Raw genomic sequence first — 26965 nt, 5'->3', positions numbered from 1 at the left:
GCTTTCAGAATTGTGGCGGAACCATGGCCACCCCCTCTGTTACTTTGAACCGCATTCTCGCGGCGGCTCCGTCTACGACCAGAGGACAGCCAACGCAACTGTCCGCCGACTCGAAAGGCCAGCGGATAGCTTACGCGGTAAGCTCTTGTCCACTCCATGCGGGCTTTCGGTAGCTCAGCATGAGACTCGTACCAACATTTAAAGCGCCCATGATGCTAATGCAGCACCTCTCAGTCAGGAAAATCAATCTTTGTCCGCTCCATCGACAACCCCGCCGAATCCAAGGAGTACACCGGCCACACCGCCGCTACAACCGTGGCTCGTTTTTCACCTAGCGGGTTCAAAGTTGCCAGTGGTGATGCCAGCGGTACGCTACGGGTGTGGGAGCCTGAGAACACGGATAAAACCATTGGCGAATATCACATCATCTCAGGCCGACTGAACGATGTTGCTTGGGATGGTGAGTCGCAGCGCGTCATTGCTGTCGGAGACGGCAAGGAGCAGTTCGGCCGCTGCATCACGGCAGACAGCGGAAACTCGGTGGGGGAAATCATTGGTCACTCGAAAACCGTCAACGCGGTAGCTATGAAGCCCCAGCGCCCCTTCCGTGCTGCAACTGTTGGTGACGATGGCAACATGGTGTTTTATCACGGCGCTCCCTACAAGTTCAACGAGAAGAGTGCCTTACACAAGGGCTTTGTTCTCGGAACCTCATACTCTCCCGATGGAGCTACTCTTGCGACTGTAGGCGCCGATAAGCGAATACAGCTGTACGACGGAAAGACTGGGGAGCCTATCAAGCAGATTGGCCAAGGAGAACATACTGGGAGCATATTTGCTCTTTCCTGGTCTGAGGATGGCAAGAAGTTTGCCACGGCAAGCGCTGACCAAACGATAAAACTTTGGGAAGTTGATTCAGGCAGCGTCATTCAGACCTGGAAGTTTGGAGACGGACTTAGTATTCGAGATCAGCAGATGGGTGTCGTCATTCCCCATGGCCGAACCGATGGTTTGATTATTAGCGTAAATTTGGAGGGAGAGCTTATTTATTTGAATGAGGGCAAGAACGAACCCGTCAAGATCCTCCAGGGACACCAAAAGAGCATTACTGCTCTCACTGGCTCCTCTGACGGCAGAGGCTCTGCGCTATGGACAGGAAGCGTTGATGGTCGGGTTTGCCACTGGAACATCAAAACAGGCACGGCTAGTGTGGTGGATGGAGGGTCTCATACCAACCAGGTTGTGCAGATAACAGGGGTTGCGGGAAAAATGTATACCGCTGGCTGGGATGACACGGTGAAGATTGCGGATGAATCAGCTGGCACCTTTGTGGGCGAGTCCATCGGTCTTGCGGCACAACCAAAGGGCGTCAGTGCATCCGATGGTGTCCTTTATGTCGCCACGGTTTCGTCGATTGCGGCGTATTCTGGCGGGAAGCTTCTGAAAGAGACAGCAGTCAGCTATACTCCGACATCCATTGCCGCCTCCGGAAGCTTGGTCGCCGTTGGAGCGGACAAAAACTCTGTCAAGGTATACAAGGCCAGCTCCGGGGGCTCCTTGGAAGAACTACAAACATTGACGAACCCTACTGGAACAATATCTGCTCTGGCTTTTTCCAAGGATGGCTCTCACTTGGGTGCTGGAAACAGCGTTGGCAAGATTTATGCATACAATACCGCAACATGGGAGGTGGCTTCAGATCGTTGGTCTGCCCACACGGCGCGCGTGACTTGCATTGCCTGGGATGATTCTGGCGCATATGCAGCTAGCGGAAGCTTAGACACCAACGTCTTTGTGTGGTGTTTGGAAAAGAGAAACCAAGGAAAGCGAATCAAGGCTGCCAACGCACACAAGGACGGAGTTAATGGCATCTCATGGATAGAAGGCGGACAGATTGCCAGCGCAGGAGGGGATGCAAACGTCAAGATTTGGGACGTTAAGAACCTGCCTTGAATATAAATAAGACTTGCGTAGGAGCCCCGTATCACTCCTTTATTATTATCAGCTCTCACTGAGTACATTTGTGACAGTATTGAGGGCCAAGCCAAATACGAACGAGATCAAACTTGTAAACGCCAAACCCCAAAACTCCCCAACGCAATATGAAGTTGAAGCATGGTTTGCGAAATCATGGCGCATCTGTCAGTGTAGCGGCTCATCATTAGGCCTCCCTAGACTGAGAATTGGCGCGAGGAAAGATATACCGATAGAGCCTATGCGCCTAGTCATGAGACATCTGCGATATTTCTTCTTTCTTTACTTCCCCGGGCCTGATGTCCCAGAGTCTCAGAGTCTCCTTCTCCTTACCCCTAACATTATGGGCCGGCCATCGTGTTGTCTTATTCTCTTCCCAAAGAAGGACCGCCTTGTGAATCGCTTCCTGAAGATCAAGACGGCTGAATACAAGTCAGTCCTACATAATTTACTACAAATGGCACAGTGAACTAATTATACTGACTCTGCGGAACTCATGGTTGCGTAACCTTGCCTCGCAAGATGTTTGGCCATTTCGGTTTGGTGATCATTGAGCAATCGGGTATTGGGAACCACGATGAGAGGAAGTCCCATCTTCCACGCATCAAGAATAGTTCCAGTCCCTAAATAATCGCATCAGGTCGCAATACTGGGGCATATCTGCAGGTTGCAAGCACTGACCTGCGTGTGAGATAACCAAGCCTTGGGCTCGCTGTCCCGGGCGAGCTTGGCAGAGAACCATTTCGTCCTTCATCAAATTGGTTTTGACGTCAAACACGTCAACCTCGAACCCCTTGGGGAGTTTCTCCTTCTGGTCTGAGAATCGGGCACTGGCCCAGGGAATGTCAGGTCCACATTGGACATGCAGGGCTGTGAAGCCTTGTTCTCTGAGAAACTGCCAAAAGGCAGATTGGAGAACTTCTTTTGTTAATTCCTCAAACCCAACAGTTGCGCCGACTGTGACGAGACAGTACCTTTCGAGGGCACCTGAATTTGAAGTCATTTTCAATTTGGTATTTCTACCTCATTGTTGTTGGGAAGGCAGATGGTATAAGCGAGGTTGTACACCAGGCGGAAAAGCTGGCATCTCTCGGTCTCATTGAAGAGGTCACCAAGTGGAGCTTGAGCTTGCACGCCACGCACCACAGCATCCACTACCATCCATCCAGCATGGCGTTGGGGCGCCAAGCATGGCAAAACATCGGCAAATTTGTGTTCCTCGACTGCCACTCAATTGACCTCTGCCAAATTTTTGATAGCAACATATCCAGGTCGGGTCTGGTACAACCTCAATCAATTCGACATGGCGTCGGCTTCAAATGCTGCGAGGCTATGTGCGCTGGCATGCCGTAGGGCCCCTCGAGTCCATCCACTGCCTCTAACACGGCAAATTTCTCAGCAAAGCCTCGCTGCCCAGCGAGCATTCAGCACGTCATCTGCACGATGGACCGACGAGAAAACGAAAAAGGAGGGGGCCGGAGAGGGCGAGGGAGAGTCACCGCAGCAGTTGGAGTTGAAGACCATGAACAAGGCTTTCACCGAGACGGCCACCCCTGAAGGATTGCGACAGCTTGACGAGCTGGCCAAGACGAACGGCTACAACACGATCGACGAGTTCTTAACAGCAAAACTGAGACAGACGCCTGGCTGGGCATCCGAAGACAGAGCATTGGAAGAGGAATTACTCAAGGACGACATTGGCGAGAAGCCCAATAAGTCATCGTTCTGGTTTGACGAGGAAGACCCCGAAACCAACACCGAGGAGCATGATGAGTTTGATGAAGATGACATTACTTCTATGGCGCATGGCAAGCTGGAGGAAGTTCGAGAGATGAGACACTACGCCCGATTGGCAGCTTGGGAGATGCCCCTTCTCGCCAGTAAGTTGTACCCCCACTGCAGAGAACACCAAAGATTGGCACCCGAAATTAATTACATGGCCGTGACAGAATTCGCCAAGCCTTTCGTGCCCCCGAAGGAGAATGAAGTCCTCCGCTGGCGATACACAACCTACATGGGCGAATCACACCCCGCCGAAAGAAAAGTAGTCGTCCAGTTCGCCCCCGACGATCTGAAGCTCACGCCTGTCCAGACGGCCAAGCTGAAGAAGCTTGCCGGTCCCCGGTACAACCCCGAGACGGACCTCGTCAAGATCAGCTGCGAAAGCTACGAGCACCAGGCCCAGAACAAGCGCTATTTAACAGGCCTAGTGGATGATTTGATTGCGGCGGCCAAAGACCCCAAGGATACCTTCGAGGATGTGCCTCTGGACCTGAGACATCACCGTATCAAGGAGAAGCCGAGATTCCCCAAGGAATGGAGAATGACCATGGAGCGACGACTGGAGCTGGACGAGCAGCGAAAGGCGGCTGCGATTGCGGACATGGAGCGAGCCGAAGGTGGATTGCTGGTGGACGGCAAGCAGGCCATTGACAGCTATCTGATGCAGAAGCTGATTGAGGAACAGGAGAAGCAGAAGGTTGCAGAAATGGTGCCTGCGCCCAAGGCTGGAAAGGGTGCTGCGCATGCGAGAGCAAGGAGGTAGACGTGTTTGTAAATTTCATACTGTTTAGCGGTCGGGGGTGGCTTCTGGCATGGCCGGATCTGTATAATTGAGCATGTGGATAGCCTGGGCGTGGGTGCCCTGGATGTACAGTAGATGTAGAAATTCATGTCCTAAATTTTGGATACCGGCGGTGGGCAATGCCATTAGCAAGGTGGTGAGTAGTCCCTGCTACAGGAGCGTCGAGGATTCATATCAATGGTGCGTGACTGGGATCTGGCTTCTCGGGCGTGATACAGACATCAACACCATCCCAAGTACGTTGAATGAGATTGATGGACGTGGACTCGATCCCATCTTTCGTTTCCAAGCTGCCTTCCGTGATACCTCGCCCTAGCTGGATTGAACTGAATTTCCAGCCATCCGCCCTGCCATTTCCTCCCCACGTTCCATTCGCCAGGAATAGTACATCAAGCCACTACGTATGTACATACTTCGTAGTTGGATGAACTTTTGCAAAGCTACTCCGTACGGAGTCCTTCGTAGTTTGCGGAGAATAGAAGAGGCTTGCATTGGGCTGAGAAGCGGGTAAATGCACAACATGTCCCGTTGTCACACAGCGGGGCTTTGGCGCCAGACCGCATACCCTGTGTGACTCTCAACGTCTGCCTCGGCAAAACTAGTACGTACTACGTAGTACTAGTAGTACTTTTGAGTCTGGATTGTACCACGCGAGAAGCATGTGGTAGAGGAAGCTGGGCTTCTTATTGGTGTCTGTGCCTTGATTTTTTTGTCTTTTTCTTTTATTTTCTGCGCCGGTCCTGGACAGTCCTGAATTCAGCGTCCAGCGGAACGTGGGGCGCGACAGAGCACAGCGCTCACATGTGCAAGCCTGTCGAGGTCGCGTTGGGGGGGGACAGGCACTGGCTTAGAGGCTACTGATGGTGCTCCGTCGTGGAAATTTGGGCCGTGGCCCCGTGTGTCGGCCGACTAGTAATCTACCAGACTCCTTACCGAGCCCTCGAATGATGACGGATCTGCAAGCCATGAGAGCAAGGAGCATTCGGAGGTCTGTCGAGGAGACATGGCCGGCAACTGTTCACTCCTATTGGTGTTTGTCCGGCGGCGCGTCCCTACGAGCAATTCGAGGCGTCTGGGACACGATGGTGGTTGCAGGCACCTGGCGCATCTGATGCTTGTGCGAGGTTCGGCCAAGCGGCACGTTGCTGGTGCCGGTGCCGGTTTTCGGTGTAGCGCCAGATGTTGTGTTACTTTTCAACGGTTAACCCTTCACTATGAGTACTTGGCGTTGCTCACTGATCAAGCCAGCACTGAGGTATCGACTACTTCGGTCTATGTCCCGTTTGGTACCGATGGCCCTGAAGGTCCCTGCAACTTAAGTAGAGTAGCTACCCGCATCTCTATCTGCTGCTCCTGCTTGGCCTGGGTTTAGACCTTTTAAACCTCCCGTTTCCCGTTTCTGGTCTCTCACTTCCCTTCTCCCATTTCGCATCCACCTCTGCACTTCATCGGTCCTCATCCCTGTCTGTTGGACTTGGTCGACTACGTATTCCCGAGCACTCCGTCCCTTGGTACGCATTGGCCAGTTTCTTCCGCCCGCCAAGCTCCAAGTGCTCCCACCGGAACCGAGCTCCTAGCCTGCGAGTACGGAGAACCCAGCACCTTAGGTGGCTTCCTATAGCTCGCTCCCTTGGACCAAGAGCTTGTATAAGCCGCGTCCGTCTTTTTGCATCGTCGCCGCCAAAGAGAGTCGGCCGGGCATCCTTCATCATGGCTCACGTCAAGACCGGCCCCATCCCGGCCTTTGAGCCCGCTTCCCTTGACGGCATCACTGCCCACGTCGAGCGTCTGCGCAAGACCTTCCGCACCAACAAGACCAAGGACATGAACTTTCGTTTGCAGCAGATCCGCAGGCTCTACTGGGCCGTCTCTGACTATGAGCAACTCATCGAGGAGGCTGTCATGAAGGACATGGGAAAATGCAAGTTTGAGGCTCACGTCACCGAGATTGACTGGGTCAAGAACGAGGCCATCAATGTCGCCAACAAGCTCGAGACCTGGGCCAAGGATGAATACGTCGTCGACCTGCCCATGACTTACTGGCCAATGCGCCCGCGCATAAGAAACGAGCCTTTGGGCCAGGTGCTCGTCATTGGTGCTTACAACTTCCCCTTTCAGTTGAATCTCACTCCCGTCATTGGCGCCATTGCCGCCGGTAACTGTGTCATGCTCAAGCCCTCTGAGCTGTCGCCTCACTCTGCCATGATTCTCAAGAAGATATTTGACGAGTACCTCGACCCGGATTGCTATGTATGTGTCAACGGTGCCTTGGAGGAGACTAAGCATGTCATGGAGCATAAGTTTGACAAGATTGTCTTTACCGGTGGCAAGAAGACTGGTGCCATCATCGCAACCAAGGCTGCCCAGTCTCTCACACCCGTTCTTCTCGAACTTGGTGGCCAAAACCCAGCCTTCGTTACCAAGAATGGTGATGTCAAGCTCGCCGCCAGGCGTCTTCTGTGGCAAAAGTGCCTCAACGCTGGCCAGGTGTGCCTGTCGCACAATTATGTTCTTATTGAGCGTCCCGTCTTGAATGAGTTCATCGCCGAAGTAAACAAGCAGTACCGCACATTCATGCCCAAGGGCGCCAAGGACAGTGATTTGTCGCGTATTGTCAACAAAGGCCATTTCGATCGTCTGATGAGGATGCTGAACAACTCCAAGGGCAAGATTGTCATGGGAGGCGGGTCTGATGAAGAGAAGTTGTGGATCGAGCCGACGGCCGTCCTCGTCGACGATGTTGAGGACACTATGATGGCCGAGGAGAGTTTCGGTCCCATTTGGTCTATCATGCCGTTTGATAATCTCGACGAGGCCATTGACATTGCCAACAAGGTTGACCCGACGCCGTTGGCTCTTTTCACATTTGGTTCTGATGAAGAAAATAATAAAGGTATGTTAAGGACTCAACTTTGCGCACACTTTCCATGGTAGAAAATGCACTCTTCCCAGTAAAAAAAAGCGTCTTGTCAAAATTAAATAATCTAATGCATGGTTACAGTCCTGAACAACGTCACGTCAGGGGGTGCCACCGTCAACGATGCCTTTTTCCACGCCATGATCAACGCCACCCCCCTCGGCGGCATTGGCTCCTCCGGCCAAGGTAGTTACCACGGTTACTACTCCTTCAAAGCCTTTAGCCACCAGCGCGTCATCACCCAAGTCCCCAAATGGGCAGAAAAGGTCCTTCGCGTACGCTATATGCCGTACTCATGGGACGAATTAAGCCGTTACCGCATGATGAATGGACAAAAACCCAACTTTGACCGTGAGGGCAACGTCACCCAAGGTCTCAAGTACTGGCTCGGTTTCCTGTTCGGCCTCGGTGGGAAGAGCACATCCAGTGCAGCACTAAGGTGGGGGATCATCTTTGCCCTGATTGCCATGTTCCTTCGGCTGAAGAGAAATTCGCTAGGCCTGTAAATGGCGCGAAACCATCGCCCGAGCAAGACGACTGAGAATTGTAAAACAATGTCATTCTACGAACAATACGCCCCGTACCGATACCCATTTTTTGTCATATTTAATGAAAGAGGGATATGTGTCGAGATGTAATTCGAAGAGGGGAAAACTAGGCAGACTGATGTGATGTGTGAGCGATGGGGAGGAATATATATCTTTGCGACACATATGACAGGATCACAGTCCAAGTCTGTTTTTTTTTTTGTATCCAACATCGGTAGGATTTGTACGTTATGTAGAATCGCCACCTGGTTTGAAAAGAACCAAAATACTACTATATTTTCACATGCCCGTGAAGCCGAACCCTTTCCTTGGCTTTATTCTGTCTGTCTAAAAACCGCAATCTATGAGTAGTCCACATCATCACGGAAGGAGGGAAACACAATGCATGCAACCAGCGGCCGCTTCTGCACTTATCAACCATGACCATGAGAATACAGCAGCGACTTGTGGCACTCGTTGCGGTCCGTATCAACGACCGGCCAAAATGGCAGCCAGCCGAGCGCCCTTGTCGCCTCCCAGATACAAATCATCACCCTCATCCTCCCTCGCCATCTCCACAGCCTCCATATACCCCCTCCCGACCATATCCTCATCCACCCGCACGCCGTTCTCAACAAGCGCTAGAATCACACACCTCACCCTCGCAATCTCCCTCATGGTAGCCACGTCGATGTCGTCATTCTGGCTGGAGTACACCCTGCTGCTGACGCTCTCCTCCATGCGGTTGATGCCCGCTGCCTCGGCGGCCACCTCGCCGTCGAGGTGCTTGCTGATCCAGATGTACCCGTTGACGCCCAGCAGCACGTCAATCTTGCCCGCGGCGTTGGCGCCCTCCATGGTCCACACCTGGCGCTTCGACCTGACGACGCCGCCGCCGCCGCCGGTGCCCGAGACGCTCACGAAGACGCCGTTGCGCAGCTTGCCGTACTTGAGGGAGCGGGTGTGCAGCGAGGCGGCGCCGTCCTGGTGCAGCTGCTGGACCTCGGCGACGACGAGGTCGCCCTCGGAGAAGAAGGAGCGGATCTGGAGCTCGTCCGTCTCGGTGCGCTTGCGGAGGATGCCGCCGGGGAGGTTGATGGCGCTGATCTGCAGGATGGCGAGCTGGCTCGCGGCCACGTCGACGCGCCACCGCTTGGCTTGCACCTCGGTGATGCGGCCGACGACGAGGTCGCCTATCTCGGGGGTGTAGCGCGCGCGCAGGGGCCGCACCGAGAGGAGCTTGTTGGTCTTGGTGAGCGTGCCGGCTAGGGAGGAGGTTATGGACTGCGTCGAGGCGGGCAGATATGTCCCGTGGCCGCTGGGACTTGTGAGCACTGGCACATTTTTTTTTGGGAGGATGGGTGAAGGGGGTAAAGAGGACAAAAAATTACTTACCGCATCCACTGGGGGTTGGATGTGATGATGGTGCCGGGGGTGAGGATCTCGTCTGCGTCTATGCTGTGCCTTCGCTTGGTCCCGCCCATGGAGACATCACCTTCGATGTCGACGCCGCCGGGGGAGTCGGGGTCGGAGTCGGAGTCGGACTCTGCGACGAGGGATGAGAGTGGGTGGCGGGAGGCGGCTTGTGGTTTGAGGATGGTGATGGGCATTGTGAAGACGAGGCGTGGGCGGCGATGAGTGTGGGTGAGATTATGCGCCGCTGTGGGCGTGGCTTGGTGTTGGATTGCTATTTCTCTTGGCTGGTGTCTTTTTTCATGTGTATACTGTTATCGGTGGCCTTTCGTTTGGGGTTGCATATGGGCAATGCTGAGTTGGACACGAGGTTTATGAGTTTGATGGTGAGGTGAGGTGAGGTGAAGTCTGAAGTGGGTCGTTGATAAAGTGAAGATTTTCGTTGGTGCAGCCGGGTGGATTGTTGCGACTGACAATGCGCCGTGGAATGGAGAAAGCTGCTGCTTTTTACTTTACTTTTTACAAGTCGGTGACTAGATTGCGAGCTATGGTAGTCGAAGATGTTGTATATTCGGTTTTATGGTGAGAAATCGGGCCCAAGCGAGGATTGCTCGTGACCAGTACAATCTCCTCACATATCAGACATCACCTAGGGGGGATGGATGGCACAGAAAAACCATGTATTCATGCGAATCGTGAAATTATGCTATACTATGTTACAATATCGTACAGAACCATTCTTTCATATACACAAATCACCGGAACGCTCTCCAGAGGCCCATCCACACCAGGCCCAGCGAAATACCAACGATGCCAAACTTGCGACTCCTCATGCCGAACATGGACTTGCTCTGCAGGATGGCCTGGCGCTGCTTTTCTAGCTGCGACATGCCGGAGAAGTAGCTGTATGCTCCTAGACCGAAAAAGGCGCCGCTTCCTGATGGGGTGTTCTTGTTAAATTCCGCGGCAAACATCTCCTGGTTGGGGAAGGGTGTAGCATCTTACCGACGATTTTGCAGCTTAGGCAGTCATCGCCACGGTCTTGACGGAGGAGACCTTTGAGATCTTCTGGTTTGTCGAGGGATTGGATGGTAGGGGGCTTGTCGCCGGCCATGGCTGCGAGTGCTGGCAGAACTGTGTTGAAGCAATAGAGACGACTGGAGCTTTGAAGCTACGATCTGGAACCAGACTCTGGGAGCATTGAAGCGGATGCTTGAGCCACAGCTAGGTAGAGGTACCCGTAACGTACTCCGTACTGGGGGAGCAGCTTGGCGACATGGACGCCACAGCGAATTGGGGTCCTGGCTGGTGGTCTCGTTCTGGTTTATTGCAGCTAGTCCCCTGTTAGTCAGCACTATCCAGCTTCCCTCATGCTGAGTCGCGTGTGCGGCGCAACATTTGGACCAGACGTCCTTCCTTTGAAGCATCTGACAAGCTCGAAACCGTGCCACTAGCAACGGCAATCGCCAGAATGAACGGCCTTATTGAGGCGCTGCACATATACGACGATAACAGGTTCGAATACCATGACCGATTGACACCTTCTGCCAGTGCTAAGAGACCTAGGAAGCCCATTTTGTCGCATACCTACACCGGCCGACCTCTCTCCGCCAAGCACCTGCTGCCCCTCTATCTCGAGCACCCAGTTCCCAGGCCGAACTTGATATATCTTCCCAATGCCAGTCCCGCCACTCTCATCTTCAGTCTAAACCATGCGAACCTTTTATTCCTAGCGACCTCTTCTACCGAAATAGAACCGCTTCTTGTTATTGAGTTTCTCCACCGCGTAATCGACGCCTTCGAAGACATCATTGCCGCCCCGCTTCTCGCCTCCGAGATTGAGAGGAACTACCATGTAGCGGCACAGATTCTCACGGAAATGTGTGACGCGGGGACGATAAATACTACTGAGCCTAATGCTCTGAAGGAAAACGTCGAAATGGAGGGCTTGTTGGACAAGATTTTCGGTGGCTTTAACCTGCCCAGGTAATTGTGCTGCGTTTGTCCCCGGGGAGGGGTCTGGAGCTCCAAGAACTGATCAACTGCGGGCAGCAAAACACCCATAAGCTTAAATTTATCCAATACGCCCGCCTTACCGTGGCGAAGTGCCAACGTACGACACACTTCCAACGAGATGTACGCCGATGTCATTGAGACTCTTTCTGTGACTCTTGCGCCGTCGGGACGGCCGCTGGCAGCATTTGCAAATGGGTCCATTGTGTTTACGGCAAAGGTTTCCGGCGTACCGGATATTACTGTGAGCCTGAGCAGTCCGTCGGGGAAGCATAATGTTGGCGGCATCATGGAGCTGCCCGTTTTTCACCCGTGCGTTCGTCTGAATACATGGAAGGAGAGGCCGGGGGAACTGAGCTTTATACCGCCTGATGGCCGGTTCATCTTGGCGGGATACGAGGTTGATTTGCTGCCGTTTACCAGCGGCAAGAGTGGAAATTCAAGCGCGAATAATCTCAAGCTACCTGTCAACTTGGAGATGAAGACCGGACTGGGCCCTGCGGGGTTGGAGTTTGAAGTCAGACTGCAAGTGAACAAGATTCTTGGCAGCCAGTCAACTTCTGGTCCCGGCCAATTTGGACGAGGAATCGGGTCAGGACGAGTTGGACCACCTCATGCGGGGTCACCAGGCGCGCCGCTGCTAGAAGGACTCAGCGTCACGATCCCGCTACCCGAAGACGTGAGAAACCTCTCCGATATTCGACCGAGCAGAGGAGACGCCAGCTTCAACCCCGGAGAAAGAGTTCTGGAGTGGCAGGTCCCCACCAAGGAGCTATCTGGATCGACTTCACCGCTTGCACTCCGCTGCACAGTGGTTGGGCCAATAGATGACGAAGTACAGGACTTTGACCCCAGCGGGTTTGCATTCAACCATGACTACTCCTATAATGAGCCATATCAAAGCGCGCCGGCCAAGGCGGGAGGCAAGACGGGTAACAGCCACGAGCAGGACGCGAAGAAGGTGGCGCAAAACAAGATTCTGATGCCGAGCTCAGCGTCAGTGAGCTTTACGGTGAAGGGGTGGCTTGCGAGCGGATTGAAGGTGGATAGTATTTTGCTGGATGCAAGGAAAAGTAGGGGCATGGCTGAAGGCGTGAAGCCGTACAAAGGGGTCAAGTATCTGACCGTTAGCAAAGGGGGCGTAGAGATGCGGTGTTAGATATTATGATATGAGGAATGAATTGAATGAATTAATATTGTAGACAGGAGACGATCTGGTTGGATTCACATGGCAGAAGAGTAGGAGGAGGGAATGACGCCATATGTGCCGGTCAAGTATGCATAAGGCGAGAGCAGAATTGCACATGCCAGGAGCCCAAAAAAGTCGAGATCTGGAGCTCGGCCCTGGAACCCTGGAACGGGCTCCATGTCCCCGGCAATTCGGGCCAAAAGGAACAATGAATTGCGGCACCTGGGGGGTTGGGGAGTTGGGGGAGGCAGAGTGGGGGAGCTGCCAAGCTTGGCATCAATCAATGTGCTGGCCGCCATTGACAGCCCCCCTGGCGGCTCCATTACGGCGGCTACCATCGCTCCAGAGGCGCTGCCAGAGGTCAACTGGTCCCCATTTGAAGTCCATGTCCGGAGGTCCGGGGCTCTGCTGCACCACATCTGCCCCACGTGCTGGGCCAAGCGACAATACAACATTACTATCGCCAGAGGTGTTGGATCCTGCTTGTTTTCGTCCATTGCCAGAATGAATGCATTGCTGTGAATCCCGCTTCCTCACACTCGCGCCGTTTGGCACGGCTATGCAGCGCCTTAGTAGCAGCGCATTCCGCCCCCGATGGCGGCGTGCAACAGTCAAGACGCAGGGTGAGCGCCTGTCTCCACGGGTCAACGCGACTCTCGCGGGAGAAGATGACGCATATTGGCACGAGCGACGATGGATGTCTATGGGCTCGAGGAGGCCCAGGAGGCCGCGGACGGCCATCTTCTTTCCGGGTACGGAACTACACTACCCTATTAAAACAACTGCCCCAATGACTTATCCATCTACATGTACATGGAGAAGGGCTCACCAGGCAAAGGCTAACCAAGCGCATCACAGGCCAAGGAACCCAAAAGGTCGGCATGCTAACTCCATGGCTCGAGGCCTTCCCATCGACGGCACGCGAACTCATTCAACAAGTCGACCATTACGCCGGCTTCAAGCTCTCCGACGTCATCCAAAACGGGCCGTCCAAGGTCCTCACGCAGACCACCAACGCCCAGCCCGCCATAATGGCCACATCCATCGTCATCCTCAAGATCCTCGAGCGCGAGTTCAACTTCAAGGTCGCCGACAACTTCGACATGACCCTCGGCCACTCCCTCGGCGAATTTGCCGCCCTCGTCGCCGGCGGATACATCACCTTCCAGGACAGCCTGTACCTCGTCAAGCGGCGCGCGGCGGCCATGTCGGACGCGACCAAGAAGGCCATACAGGACTACGGCGGGGAGTACGGCATGGTGGCCATCATCACGGAGCCCGAGTACCTGCGGGGCCTGATCGCCGCCATCCACGACTTCGTGGGCCACTCGAGCGCGGGGAGCAAGGGCGAGAGCAGCGAGCACGTCCCGCCCATTGAGCAGGTGCTCATCGCCAACATCAACAGCAAGAACCAGATCGTGCTGAGCGGCAACCTCGAGCGCATCACGACGCTCATGGCGCACGTGCGGCAGTTTCTGGGCCACGACCCGCGGGCGGTGCGCCTGCACAGCGACAGTCCGTTTCACAGCCCCATCATGAAGCCGGCCGTTGCCGTGATGCAGTCGCTGCTGGAGGACAAGAGCCGCGTTCCGGGGCGGGAGGGGGAGGACATCATCACGTTTCCCGGAGACATTCCGTGCATAAGCAACGTCACGGCGAGGCCGTTTCGGAGCAAGGAGCAGCTGAAGGAGCTGCTGGCGAGGGGGTGCCTCGAGACGGTCCGCTGGTGGGACAGTATTCGGTATTTGGACCAGCAGGAAAAAGTTCGTCGGTGGGTTGGGATAGGGCCGGGCAAGGTTGGCCGGAATCTGGTGGGGAAGGAGGTCGGCATGAGGGGGAAGGACTCGGTCAAGGGGGGAGGAGTCTGGGCCATTACGGATCCGAGCGACATCGACGAGGTGTTGAGGGGGTTGGAGGAGACGGCTGGTGGTGACGAGGAGTAGGCGGCGGTTGAGAGAGGAGCCATGTATCAACTGGCGTGTAAGCTGGCAAGCTGTGTGGGCGTATAGACGTGTTCCCAGTAGGGTTATTTGACGACTTGGAAAAGGGCCTCCTTGATATCCTGTACGATGAAACGCGCTTCTGAGTGTTCAATGTCGAGTATTACATGTGTATGTACAGCTCAAGCTACTCAAGCACTAGTACTACGAAATACACCGTGTTGGACTGTTGGCTTGTTGGTGCATGTCGTTCTCCGATCCCCACCGTTGATACTCCACCGCTCCAAAACCTCGGGACCTCAAGCCATCCCATCAACCGACCTCAACTCCCAAACTCACCAGCCCGGGAGCAACCATGACGACCGCAATCCCCTCCATCGCCTGCCTGGGCGTCATCGGCCGCAACGTGCGTTCCCCCCTCTTCTAGTATACTTACTCGTCCACCCGCTCGCGCAGTCGCTAAAGCCAAAGAAACAGAACAACCCGCTGCACGTCTCCATCTTCCCCTCGCACGACGCAGCAACCAACACGTTCACGCCGATCCGCAGCCCGCTCCAGTTCTCGCTCCTCCTCTCCTCGACAATCGACGTCTTCGAGCTGCGCGCCAAGGCAAACGCCGCGTCGGGCGTCGGGCTCTCCGGCGACGTCGGCCTGCTCCACGCCATCGACGACCGGCTCGCCGCGTACGGGTACGAGACCAACACGGGCGTGCGGATGGTGTGCGTCGTCGACATGCGCGGCAGGAGGATAGACGCCGCGGGCGGGAGGCAGGCCGCCGCGGGCCTGCGTGAGACGGAGCTGAAGCCCGTGTTTCGCGCCATGCAGAGCGCCTACGTGCGGCTGCTGCAGAACCCCTTTTACGAGCCGGATGAGCATGCGCCGTTGGGGGGTGCCGGTGGCAAGAGGATCGTGAGCAGGAGGTTCGACAGCGATATGAGGAGGATTGGGGAGGCGTGGACGCCGGGTGTGACTAGTTTGTGAGGCGGACGGGCGTGTTGGAGGATTTGGCGAGGAGACACAAAAGCTGGCATACTTGGCGTGGCGTTTCTGGTTTTGGGGCTTTTTTTTTTTCCCTTTCTCATGATATCCGGGAGCTTGTGCATTGTGTCTTTGTATGTCTCTTTGCAAGTTTTAGTAGCCATGTTTTACTATATGTGCATCTACTGGGATTGTCTTTTATTTCTCGCTGTCGGATTGTTTGCGTAAATCGTCTACTTTCCACTTGGACAGCCCAGCCACGTCTATTTCCACGCTGTCGCCCATTCTTTCACCTATATCTAGCTTCTTCAATGAGACGCTCGTTTTGACTGGCTGCGAGGCTACGCCGCCTTCCCAGTGCCTAGCCTCGAGAGGGAGCGGCTGCCACCAAGATCCTGTCCTGGCGTGCCATGTCGCGCTGCACAGCTCCCACAGTCGTGAGATGGCGCGTTTGTAAGCGAATCGTTCATCTTCACCCGTGAACGCACCAGTGTTGCCGAAATTGATACTCTGCTTTTGCAGACCAAAGTCGGAGTCCTGATCGGGATCGTATTTTGACGTGGATGCTTTGGTGTCGTAGTATGACACGTTGGGTCGGAAGGGGGCCATTTGGTCCTGGTAGACTTCAGCAATGGTCTCAGAGTAGGTTGCGTCGCCGTCGGGTTGACTGTCCTTGGATCTGCGGCTTGTGAAGGGTTCGTTTTGCGGGAAGAAGAGATCATCAGGTGGGCTCTGTGCCCGGATGATGAGTTTGCAGCGGGCTTCGTAAAGGGCGTCAAGGAGTGTGATGAATCGGCGGGCTTCGTTTTTTTGCGGCACTGTTAGGATGGGGACTTGGTCGATAATGAAGGTGTGGTAGGATGAGGCCATTGTAATGTAGTCTGCTGGACCGAATGATTCGACGAGGTGATTAAAGGTCCAAAGTACAGTGCCGTCGTGGTGTTTGGGGGTGAGGACCTGCCGACCGTATACGATTAAGGCGGACGGCCTCCATGGCATCTGTGCCGAATTGTTCCACCCAATGGTTTCTTCGATCCGTTTTTCGAATTTGTGGGAATTCTGGCTGTCATATAAGAAGTAGTTGTATGGTATGTTGCGCGTGGTTAAATCGTGGTGACTCGTGGTATTGTCATCATCTGTTGCGCCAGCCAGTCCTGTGCTGATTGGAGTGCTGACGATGGATGTTTTCGAACAGTCAGTGCTCTCTCTTCTTCTCCAATCTGTGGCTCCCTCCATCTGCCAGAAATCACACCTGGCTTTTAAAACGTCAAGAAAGTGGGCAAAGTCGCTGCTCTGGCCATAAAGCTCCCCTTTATATCGTGTGCTTCCGCCAAAAATCTTGCCCATCAATCCTTTTGGAGAGGCAGGAGCGTAATCAATGCCCGTTGCTTTTTGCAATTCTTCCGGCATTCGATTTGACGATGCAACAAGGACGCCACCTAGTTGGAAGAATGCTATGAAAAGGTGGCTGAGGATCTTGCTGGCTGCCCGGTCAGGCAACTGAAATTCGTCCAGGAAGAGGATGGGAGACTCGTCGACGAGTTTTTTTGCCATCCAAACCAATGAGAACTCTGAATCAGCGCCAGAAGAGTTGATTTGTGATTCTCTGTACTTGTCAAGCTGCGCAAATACGTACAGCATAAACGTGTTAAAGTGCCATCGTCGTTTGCATTCCGTGGGTAATCCGTCTGCCAATAGGTCGAGGAGCATGGATTTACCTGTGCCCACCTCTCCTGATAGGAATAAACCCCTGGGAGAACCTATCTCTATGGCGGCTTCGTGGTTACTAAGCACTCGAGTGAGAGCGAGGCTATCGCGGTCTGCGGCGGCACTGGGGATGAGATGTTTGAACAGGGGATTGCGCCATATGCTGTGGCTTCGCAGGGCAAGAATATTGCCTGCTTCTTCGTCGTTTGGGGTCCTGGACTCCGTGAGGCGCGCAACTTGTGTCAGCCTTTGGCGGTATTCTATCTGGGGTGAATAGTCTTTGATGCGAAGATAAATGTCCCTCAAGTGGCGTGCCAACCTGTGTTGAGCGGGGTCCGGGGAATATATGCCGGTTTTGACAAGCGTCTGGTATTTTACCAAAGGATCAGTAATGGTAACTGCTGTTGAGAATCGCCTCATGGTGTCGGTGGGTTTTCCCCCTTGCGAGCAGTGTTCATGGCGATTTTCACATGAACTCAGCCGTGAGTTTAACTCGTAAGGTTGGTTGAGCGAAGTCTGGAGGTTTGAGGTCCGGTCAATGCAAATGCTGTGTCAAATAGGTGTTTCCATTTCCTTTTTATAGGAATCGAAAAGTCAAAGATTGCTGTTAGTGGCGGCATAGAGATGAGACGGCGCTGCGCTCCTTGCCAACCTCGGCTCATGTAGAACTATCAGCAATACCGATATAAGTCTACCGCACATGGTCAGTCGGGGCGAGTAATATGGCCTGGTTCAAAATAGGCACCGTAACTGACCACGAACCTTTAGCTGGACTGCCACCGCATTGGGTGGTGGGTGGTTGATGGTTGTACCAGATCAAGACGCTGGCTGAGGCTGAGGCACGACATGGAGGGGCCGTTGGCTGGCGAGCATCGAGATCAATGATTGCACGTGTGTCGACTGGCTTGCACCTGCCAAGTGCTCCCTGTGCGTGCTGCCACGTCCACGGGCCCACCGGCCTGCTGGCTCAGTGGCTCCATGTCACTGGGTTCGCCGGCTCACTGGTCCGTTGGCTCACTGGCCCGCTGGGGCTCTAAGCTTCAACTGCTCATTGACCGCTAGCCTTTGCACTTTGAGCTCCATTTGTTTTTTTCTTGCGCTGCTGTGAACCAATAGCCGCCTCCGACGCGGCATTGCTTCTTCTCTCTCTCCACCAAATCTTTGCCTGCGCTGCTGCCCTACATCATCTTCATCATCCTCATCCTTTTCTTCTTCCTCTCCCGCTTCCTCCCCCAGGCACTCCATCTGAACCGTGGTGCCTTCTTCGCCCGCCATCTCGACATGTCCATCTGATTTCGGTATACCATCTCGTTGCCCGCATTTGCATCACCACCACTTCACTGCATCACCACTCCCACGCTGCCACGCCAGGCCTAGGCCTCCCTCGCGACCGCCTCGGACTGCAAGACTCTCTCAATCCTCGACATGTTCAATCCCACAGTCGCAGAGGGCGGTCCAGCTACGGCGACGAGATCCCGTCGTCGTCAGCGACCCAAGAGTACCGATAGTCTTGTTCAGCAACCAAAGGCTAAGCGCCAACGCCTGCCTCTTACCGAACAAACTTTTGCTAATCCTGAAGTACAACCGGAAATGGTCGAGGCCGTCAAGGCCGACAAGGTCGCCACCTTGGACTCGAGACAGGATTCTCCCTTGGAGAGCTTTCATCAAACTCCTCGGAAAGAGCTTAATGTGCGAGCGAAAAAGTCAAAACATGGAGATCGTGCCGCAAACAAGGGTGACGGAAGTCTCGTCCTCGTACGTTATACGCAACCATGCGTTTAGCATGACTCCAAATCCCAATAACAACTCTTCTGCCCATGGCACTAATCACTTTGAAATCTAGAATAGCACGAGCGCATTCACAGTTTCGAAACTGCCCGCATTACCGGATCGAATTCGCTCCGACTGGTCAGGTTCGCGATTTTCTCACACCCATTCTTGTCATTTCATCACTAATCAACCACTTCTTCTACTCGTGTAGGGAACCAACAAGCTGACATATTTTCCAACGCCGGATACGCCTTGAGTCTGACGGCTACCCATGCCATTGTATGGGCTTACAACTCGACGTCTCAGTCTCCCGAAACATTCACATTCACCTTGCCATCCGCATCAAAACCAAGCGATCCCCTACCCGTAGGGTGTCTCGTCTCGCCGTCTGCATCTTCAAAAGAGCCGGGTCTCGTCATTGTCATGTCTGGAAGCGGCAAGGTGGTCTTTTGGGAATCGATATCAAGCGCTGCAACTTTTGCCTTCATCAAGAAAGACCGATCTGGAGTTGAACACGTCATCTCGGGCATGTCCTCAGGCGAAAAGGTTGTCGCAGTAACCAATGCTGAATCCGCCGGTTTTGTCCTGACCTTCAATACCGGGAGATTGGCGTACATGAGTGTTCGAGACAGCCATGGACGGCCCGCCATCTCTGTGCAATTCTTGCGAACGAACCTTTCGCCGACTTCAGGTGGCATCTTTGGAAGCATACGGCATGCCTTTTCTCACTTATCACTTCGAGGCGACATTGCCGCTGTCCGGGCCGACAGATCTTCGCGCGTTGGGGAACGAAACATTGTTGCGCTCACAAGCAAGGGCAAAATCCAAGCCTGGAGGATTCACCGAGGAGGCCATAATGAACCAATTGGAGAAGCAGACATGCGAGATCGACTGGTACACGCACTTCAGGAAAATGACCCCTTCAGCAAAGACTTCCCGGCCGACTCGTTCGAAGCCTTGGACTTTACCTATGTGCCCAAGGGACTTGGCCCCAAATATTTGGAACTCAGCAGGCTGAGCGACGCAATGGCAACTGATGATCCATTAGTTCAACATCTTTTGCTGTTGGTATGCCTCACTAGACGCAGTGTTTCGAGATATGCACTTCTGGAGGTCATTATGACTCCTAAGGATTGCCAGGTGGGAATGATTCGCCCAATTGCTTCATATTCTGCAGCCATCACCGCTTCGGATCTGAGTCAGACTGTAAGACCTCGTGTGTACCTGCCTCGACCTGCTCTGGTAGCATTTGCAGTGTTCGACCGTGCTGCAGTAATTGCATCTGTCGCCACTCCTCCCGAATCTCCAGACTCACAGTTACGTTCGGACAACCACATCTTGACACCTTCATTTGAGGATGTGGTAGACTTCCAGGTAGACAATATCCATGAAATTGTTGGCTCCGGGTTTGAAGAACTGGCACCATCCTCCAGCCATGAAGAGAGCCGATCTCTGCGGAACAAAATCAAGAATCCGGCTGTGGTGCTCATGGTGCGCGGCGCAGGTGTTGTGCGCATCGTCACGACAGATGTGGATAGGTTCGCTAGCGAACAGCCTCCGCAAGTATCTGCTAAGAGCAAGATAGAGCAGGCTGTTTTCTTTGGGTCTCAGAAAGACAGCCCTCTCATATTTAACAAGCGACCGGACATTAAGTTTACTAACGAGCAGATCGGCGAGGCCGCTCTCCAAGTCAGCCACGAGATTCTCAGCTCTACGACCACCTACATATCAACACTTCCAGTCTCCGTGGAGGACAATCTTGTGGCCCGTTCCGACGCTCTACAAAGACTCATGCAGTACCTCAACACGATTGGCGCTGACCTCGATCGCCAGACCCGGTGGAACCTTCTCTATAACGCAGAAAAGATGCACGTTGCAGCCTTGCTTTGGAAGCTTCATGAAGCCTTCACTACCTCTAGAGCTGCCGAAGACAAGAAGAGCATTATTGGTTTGATTGTCGAATTCATCCATCAAGATCAGAAACATAACCCCATTGCCAGTATTGGAGAGGTCGATCGCGTGCGCCATTGGTTTGTCAACGACATTTTCAGGCTGGAGATACTTGTCACCTTTGCATACCAAGTTATCAAAGTTCTTTACGCCGACAAGCTTCTGGATGATATAAAGGTGAATATTCTCATCAATGAAGCTGTAGAGATCAACGTCACATCACAGGCCGGAGCACACGAATTCCGCAAAAGTCATCTCTCATTTTACGGCTTGGGCAAGGAACAACTACGAATGGGCATCCTGCGAGAGGGCTACAAGAATCTACCAGAGCCTTGGACAGGTTGCACGCACGTGGCAAGTGGCATTAAACGCCTGGTAGAGTTGTGTGAACAGTGGCTCAAGAAGCATGAACACCTGCGAGACGGACCAAGCGAGCCAAACATGCCGGACCCGGTCATTGTGGGCCACATTTTTGACGAGCTGCCAATCTTGACAGATGCTATGCTTACATCCGTCTTAGAGTGCGCAAGATGGGGAATGGCCAATTCTACCGACAGAAGCGCGGTTGAAGAATTTGCCAAGGCGTACGATACCTACCGAAACGACAGGCCGATTGCTCTCGCCCGAGCGGGTAAATGGGAGCAAGCTGCTACGATTGCCGACAAGCACGGATGCCTCAACGCCCTGGCCGTGATTCTACTTGAGCACATAGAAGTTTTGGAAGCCAGTTTGGAAGACCCTTCACTATCTATTGCGGAGGTTCAGAGCCTGAAAAATTTGAGAAAAGCCAAGACGACAGAGCTGGAGGACAACTTTGCTAGATACGGAGAGCCTTTTGCCTTTCCCGTTTACGAGTATTTGCTCAGCAAACATGGTGTTGAGTCGGTCCTAGAATTCGATCTAGACACTCTTGGCTTCAAGACCAAATTCCTCCGCAGCCGCCCAGAGCTCGCTCGAATTTCCTGGATCAACGACGTTCAACAGGAAAAGGATGTGGATCACGCTGCCAACACTTTGCTTGACCTGGCTATCCAGAATGAAGACCAAGTGTGGAGGAAGAAAATTGAACTAAGTCTGGGCAAGCTTGCACTTTTGGCCGAGGCTGAGGCTGACTCTCAGGAGCAAACTTCATTCAAGGTCAAGTCCGATGATGCGCGCCGCGACGAACGCTTTCGCCAAGTGGACAATGAGCTCATCGTAGTACGGATTCAAGACCAACTGTACAATCAGATCGCTCCATGCACACGTACTGCCTTGGACAAAGCTGCTGCGCTAACATTTGCTGTCGACGGGCACAGCACCAATATTCCTCGACGGCAAAAGGCCCTCCTTCAGCTATTTTCTGATGGAATGCAGAAACTGCTGGATCATCAGGCACTTAGTCCCATGTATCTCATTGACATGTTGACCCTCGTGTCTTTGAAGCCGGAGGCTAGGGATGAGATCGCCGATCCGTTCTGGCTGGCTCTCAAAGTGGCTAATATCAGTTGCCGCTCTGGCCAAATCAAACAAGCCAAAAGACTTATTTGGAGAAGGTTGTTCATCCGAGATGACTGGGCCAAAATCAACGATACTCAACTAAAGGACGACCGTCAGGTTGTTGAGCGACTCGCCGAGACTGAACTTTTTGCCATGTTGACGGACTGCGTTCGATACCGTAAGCCTTACCGCTAATAAAGATATATTGTGTTTTGTTTCACAGATTTTACTAACTCTTCTCCCCAGAGGACCCTCGAGATCCCTTCCGTCCTATGCCGCCCCAGGAGGCCCTCGGCGTCTTCACAGACCAACTAGACAGCCGCTTCCAGGGCTTTTCTGAGAATGAGCAGTCCAAGCTTCTAGATGCAATGAACTGGGAGGACAAGCTTCTTAACCAGTACATTGAAAAGAACCGCCTGGTAGAGTGGGTCCGAGCAACATTCGAAGCCGCGCAAATCGAGGTAGAAAATACCGCCGATGAAGCTACACGAACAGGAGCTGCTGCAGGTCATTCATCATTGATGCACGGCAACAACGACAAGAACAACATGATGGACGCCACATTCGCCTTGTTCAACCAGTCTTAGGCAGACTACTGAACGTGGGCATCTTTTTTTTTACTTTTTAAATACCTCCATTGGGCGGCGTTTCCCTTCCATACACAGAACAGAACTTGTGTCTATTTCTAGTTTATGTTTACTACTGTGCGGCATTTCTTGATATCAAATGTACATTAAGACGAAGTGGGTTACATAAAAACGTAGCCTGAGGAAATAAAAGGTGGCAAAGACGAGCGAGTTTTATCATCCTGTTCTTATGAGGGAGGTTTTCTGGCGACAGGGTGGAACAATGGACACGGCATCTCACTCTCTTCTTGGTTTTCTCAAGTTTGGTTATGTGGCAAGGGCAATGATACTAATACTGCAGGTGCTGGCGCACTTGCAACCCCAATCATTCGCTGCTCGTAAATGTGAGCCCTTTTGCAGTGATTATTTCCAAACTAGGAACCACCTACGCGGGTAATTTTGTAGCAACGTAATGGTATTTCTGATGTGTGTTCAATGCCGTCTAGCAATAGAAGCATTCACATGGAACCAAGCAAAGCGAAGGTTGGCGTCGAGCATGCATCATTCCAGCGTCATATACATGATAACAAATCGCCAATCTCCAATCGTCAACACCATGGCCCAACCCAATTCCGTCTACTCTATCCGGGGGCGCTTTTGTAAGCTACCGTCAATCATTCTTGTCCGTTCCTTGCATGAAAATGTTACTTTTAAGTCCAAGAACTCCCCTCCGTCCCTTTCCCCCCGGCACAACTTTTCCTTTCCTTTGTTGCCCCGTCAGCCTTGCCCAGCCAAGTAAATGTTCCTCTGCGAGACAAAACGTCGCACCATGGTCCTTTTTACACAACTAATCCGAAAATAATTTCGTGTATGAAATTACACAGCACAAACTGGATCAAAGACAGGAGGAGAGCCAGCGACAAACGACGGAGATCGCGGTGGTCCAGGAGACGGAATAACGGTGATATCGTGGTGGGAAAGGCTTAACCCTGCATCTTCTTTCTCTTACCGACCTGGGCGGAGAAACCTGTCTTAATGGCAGTGACGGAACGTCGCGAACCGCAGTTGTTGCAGGTAACGAAGTACAGACGGTTTTCACCTTTGCTGAGCTCGGTGTCGGGGGATTTGCAGGTCTTGCAGGTGACATATTCAACTATTGGTTTGTCAGTGGAACCGAACATAGATAGGTTTTGAATACGCGCCTCAACCTGATGGCAAAGGCAAGGGGATAACAACGTACTGATATACTTTCGGACCATACCCTCGATCTGTTTTTGCTGGAAACGGCCCTTGATAACTAATCTCCTATTTCCGTCGACAGAGCCGTTTGTTCCCAATTCGGCAAACAGATAAGCAGTAAGATGGTCCTCGGTTCGCTTCATGCGCTTGCAGATATCAGCAATGTTGGCAAAGACGGTTTTCCTGTTGCCTTCGCGCATGCACTGAGGGGGCGGGATCTTGAAACTCTTGGTGCCGGTGAGGGTGTGGTCGGGGTTCTTCTGTGACAGCTGATGGAAGAATCGCTGGAGGAGCATGCTGTAGCCGATGGTCTTGGTCTCGTCGTGAGCCCAGATACCAGTGCCGGCATCCATATTACCGGACTCCTCCTCAGCAGTGGCAGCAGCATCCTCAGCATCCTTGACCTCCAGCTGCTTTAGCTTGGCAGCGAAGTCATCCTCCTCACCGCCCTCCTTCTTCACCTTCTTCTTCTTCTTTTTCTTCATGAGAGACAGGTCGAGGCCGCCATCAGCGGGTGGAGGGGCATCGTCGGTAGCGGCTTGAGCTGAGGCGTCAGTAAAGGCTCCCAGGGCGGCGGACAACGGCGGCGTACGAGGCGTATGGGACTGAGCCGTCTCCTTGGGCTCCTCGGTAGCGGTCACCATCGTGACTGAGCCGTCGGCGTCAACTACGAGTTGCTCGTCGGTGAAAGCGACGGATTTGCGAGACTTTCGCTCGACTTGGTCCTGCGAGGTGCGAACAAACAGTCGCCAATTAGCAAATATATTTTTGTGTACAGTTTCGCGGACAAGTTGGGCCGGAATGATGCAACGCCAAGAGATGAAATGATGACGAGAAGAAGATTATGATAGAGAGACAATAACGAACAGTAATAATGAAATGCTCGGCACGCCAGCAGTTCGGTCGTCGCGTGATCGGATCAGTGGAAGATGAAAGGCGAAAAAAGAAAAATTTAGATGAAGAGATGAGTCAAACCTGGTAAATGCCAAAGACGTCCAAAACAGGACCAGAAGATTCCTCGGCAGACACCAATAGAGATGGGATGTGACAAAGTGGGAGGGATGATGGCAAAAATGCTGGATAGTGTTGTGCGGATTTGGCCAGTCAGAGGTGAAGGTGGGGTAAAATTATTTGTGCTTGGGGTCGTGAGTACATTTGTGCCATTTGTGCACATCCATGACTTTGTTTGCACTGTCCTGCACTGGCGGCCGGCGTCGGGAAGGTCTGGTGTGCCTCCTGATGGAGCGGCTACAACAGCCCAGGCTAGCAGTGACGGGACAAAAGAGGGTCCTCGGATTGGCCCAAGGCTTACACAGCCAACACAATTGGCATTGAAGCAACTGCTCACTGAGCAATCACCATGCTATGCATTTCAGAGCCCGATGCGTTGATGTCCAACGCAGTGTGCGAAGCAAAGGGCAAAAAAAGGGAGGGGGGGTAAAAGATGTAATGTAACATAGAAAGAAAACTAAGGGGCAAGAGCAGGAAACTCACCTCGTTCTCCATGACTGACGTCCAAAGCCTTGATATGCCCGACCGTTGACTACTTTGCCGCCGGTGTCTGGTCCGGTAGATGAGATGTCTGGTGTGAGTCAGCCGCTGCTAAGTCTCACTCAGCGGTGCCAATCTGTTTGTAGCCGAAACCAAGGCGATGCAAAGAATTCCAGCACACAGCCTCAGGTTTGTTCTATATTGCTTGCAAAGCAGCAAATATGTGTGATAAGAAGAAGCGAGTTCGTCTTGATAGGCACTTCTCGTCGTGGTGATGGCAGTGGCGATGGCAGTGGCGGGTGCTCCAAGCCTGTGACTGGCCTCGGTACGCCACGTGTGGTATCACGTGACTCTGTGTACTTTGACTGGCGGGACGGGAAGGACTGAAGGGCCAATGACAAGCTGGAGCCGTTCAGTTGGGGAAGTGACCTGCCGACGCGACGGCGAGCATCGGAGAAAGTGAGCATTGCAACTCCAGTTCACGACGTAAAGAGCGTTCGTCGAATCGCCGCCAGGGAGGGCATTTGAACCTCATATTGTGTGTCACGGAACACCTCTGATGCAAATGCCGCAACGCTACTGAGCACCGTCCTCCTCTCCGCGTCACTCACCCGGCTGTCCATTTCCTTCCTGCTGCCCTAGCACTTCACCGCCAGCTCAGTCACAATGGTCGCCGCCGAATCCCTCATCGACCTCCAAGAGACCTATAATGAAAAAGAAGACGACATTGACTCCCTCCCTTCGACTTCTTCTTCCACAAGCGATGTCTATTCCGACGCTGACTCCGACGCCCAGGCCGAATGGGATCGGTCCCTTGAGCAGCTCCAGCTGCTATTGACCATGATGATAGTCCCGTGGGTCGGTAAATATTTTGGCAGGAAATTTGCTTATTGGAGTATGTCTTGTCTTGTGTGTTTCATTTTTGCTTTCTTCTTTCAGTCCTTCTCCCTTTCTAGCACCACATGGTTCTCCACGACTCGTGATGCAGATGCTGTACATGTTCAAGGTTGGAAAGCGCTAACCAAAGGACAATAGGTTGGGGAAGATACATGGAATGGATGCACGGAGTTGAAGTGCGGTGGACGAATAAGAAGGCATTCAAGGCTGTGGGTGTAGTAGAGACGGCGGCCACGTTATAGAAATGGCGACGGGATGCCATTTGCAACAATTTTGGGCAATAACCATGCTGGAAGACAAGAGCACACTTCGAGACACGTGGGCTAGAAGA

The 26965-nt window shown here is 53.1% G+C and overlaps 13 protein-coding genes across 13 annotated transcripts; 8 read left to right on the top strand and 5 right to left on the bottom strand.

Annotated features, from left to right (window-relative positions):
• Positions 1–23: 23 nt before the first annotated feature.
• Positions 24–1953, top strand: MAA_02954 (WD domain-containing protein; the record flags this gene model as incomplete). The annotated part of the gene is made up of 2 exons (XM_007820952.1): positions 24–137; positions 235–1953. The coding sequence occupies 2 exons, from the start codon at positions 24–26 to the stop codon at positions 1951–1953; spliced, it is 1833 nt and encodes a 610-aa protein (XP_007819143.1).
• Positions 1954–2221: 268 nt separating this feature from the next.
• MAA_02953 (glycosyltransferase family 1 protein) lies at positions 2222–2977 on the bottom strand (the record flags this gene model as incomplete). The annotated part of the gene is made up of 3 exons (XM_007820951.2): positions 2222–2396; positions 2459–2597; positions 2656–2977. 3 exons carry the CDS (start codon positions 2975–2977, stop codon positions 2222–2224), a joined length of 636 nt encoding a protein of 211 aa, XP_007819142.2.
• Positions 2978–3277: 300 nt separating this feature from the next.
• Positions 3278–4519, top strand: MAA_02952 (xylose isomerase; the record flags this gene model as incomplete). Its single annotated transcript, XM_007820950.1, has 1 exon — positions 3278–4519. One exon carries the CDS (start codon positions 3278–3280, stop codon positions 4517–4519), a length of 1242 nt encoding a protein of 413 aa, XP_007819141.1.
• A 1749-nt stretch (positions 4520–6268) lies between these two features.
• MAA_02951 (fatty aldehyde dehydrogenase) lies at positions 6269–7981 on the top strand (the record flags this gene model as incomplete). The annotated part of the gene is made up of 2 exons (XM_007820949.1): positions 6269–7451; positions 7560–7981. The coding sequence occupies 2 exons, from the start codon at positions 6269–6271 to the stop codon at positions 7979–7981; spliced, it is 1605 nt and encodes a 534-aa protein (XP_007819140.1).
• Positions 7982–8491: 510 nt separating this feature from the next.
• MAA_02950 (exosome component 2) lies at positions 8492–9612 on the bottom strand (the record flags this gene model as incomplete). Its single annotated transcript, XM_007820948.1, has 2 exons — positions 8492–9320; positions 9398–9612. The coding sequence occupies 2 exons, from the start codon at positions 9610–9612 to the stop codon at positions 8492–8494; spliced, it is 1044 nt and encodes a 347-aa protein (XP_007819139.1).
• A 558-nt stretch (positions 9613–10170) lies between these two features.
• MAA_02949 (exosome complex exonuclease) lies at positions 10171–10529 on the bottom strand (the record flags this gene model as incomplete). The annotated part of the gene is made up of 2 exons (XM_007820947.1): positions 10171–10352; positions 10421–10529. 2 exons carry the CDS (start codon positions 10527–10529, stop codon positions 10171–10173), a joined length of 291 nt encoding a protein of 96 aa, XP_007819138.1.
• A 357-nt stretch (positions 10530–10886) lies between these two features.
• Positions 10887–12587, top strand: MAA_02948 (adaptor complexes medium subunit family protein; the record flags this gene model as incomplete). The annotated part of the gene is made up of 2 exons (XM_007820946.2): positions 10887–11401; positions 11468–12587. The coding sequence occupies 2 exons, from the start codon at positions 10887–10889 to the stop codon at positions 12585–12587; spliced, it is 1635 nt and encodes a 544-aa protein (XP_007819137.2).
• A 589-nt stretch (positions 12588–13176) lies between these two features.
• MAA_02947 (malonyl CoA-acyl carrier protein transacylase) lies at positions 13177–14560 on the top strand (the record flags this gene model as incomplete). The annotated part of the gene is made up of 2 exons (XM_007820945.2): positions 13177–13369; positions 13476–14560. The coding sequence occupies 2 exons, from the start codon at positions 13177–13179 to the stop codon at positions 14558–14560; spliced, it is 1278 nt and encodes a 425-aa protein (XP_007819136.2).
• Positions 14561–14912: 352 nt separating this feature from the next.
• MAA_02946 (Longin-like protein) lies at positions 14913–15538 on the top strand (the record flags this gene model as incomplete). Its single annotated transcript, XM_007820944.1, has 2 exons — positions 14913–14963; positions 15014–15538. 2 exons carry the CDS (start codon positions 14913–14915, stop codon positions 15536–15538), a joined length of 576 nt encoding a protein of 191 aa, XP_007819135.1.
• A 195-nt stretch (positions 15539–15733) lies between these two features.
• Positions 15734–17662, bottom strand: MAA_02945 (mitochondrial ATPase (Afg1); the record flags this gene model as incomplete). Its single annotated transcript, XM_007820943.1, has 1 exon — positions 15734–17662. One exon carries the CDS (start codon positions 17660–17662, stop codon positions 15734–15736), a length of 1929 nt encoding a protein of 642 aa, XP_007819134.1.
• A 1005-nt stretch (positions 17663–18667) lies between these two features.
• On the top strand, positions 18668–23028 carry MAA_02944 (nuclear pore complex subunit Nup133; the record flags this gene model as incomplete). The annotated part of the gene is made up of 4 exons (XM_007820942.1): positions 18668–18997; positions 19086–19155; positions 19224–22619; positions 22688–23028. 4 exons carry the CDS (start codon positions 18668–18670, stop codon positions 23026–23028), a joined length of 4137 nt encoding a protein of 1378 aa, XP_007819133.1.
• Positions 23029–23990: 962 nt separating this feature from the next.
• MAA_02943 (domain found in IF2B/IF5) lies at positions 23991–24890 on the bottom strand (the record flags this gene model as incomplete). Its single annotated transcript, XM_007820941.2, has 3 exons — positions 23991–24160; positions 24248–24790; positions 24839–24890. 3 exons carry the CDS (start codon positions 24888–24890, stop codon positions 23991–23993), a joined length of 765 nt encoding a protein of 254 aa, XP_007819132.2.
• A 1513-nt stretch (positions 24891–26403) lies between these two features.
• Positions 26404–26876, top strand: MAA_02942 (uncharacterized protein; the record flags this gene model as incomplete). The annotated part of the gene is made up of 2 exons (XM_007820940.2): positions 26404–26632; positions 26773–26876. 2 exons carry the CDS (start codon positions 26404–26406, stop codon positions 26874–26876), a joined length of 333 nt encoding a protein of 110 aa, XP_007819131.2.
• Between the last annotated feature and the right edge of the window lie 89 nt (positions 26877–26965).

Source organism: Metarhizium robertsii (genome assembly GCF_000187425.2).
Source record: "Metarhizium robertsii ARSEF 23 chromosome Unknown MAA_Scf_4, whole genome shotgun sequence".
NCBI lineage: Eukaryota > Fungi > Ascomycota > Sordariomycetes > Hypocreales > Clavicipitaceae > Metarhizium > Metarhizium robertsii.
This window is presented reverse-complemented; position numbering and strand designations above follow the sequence as displayed.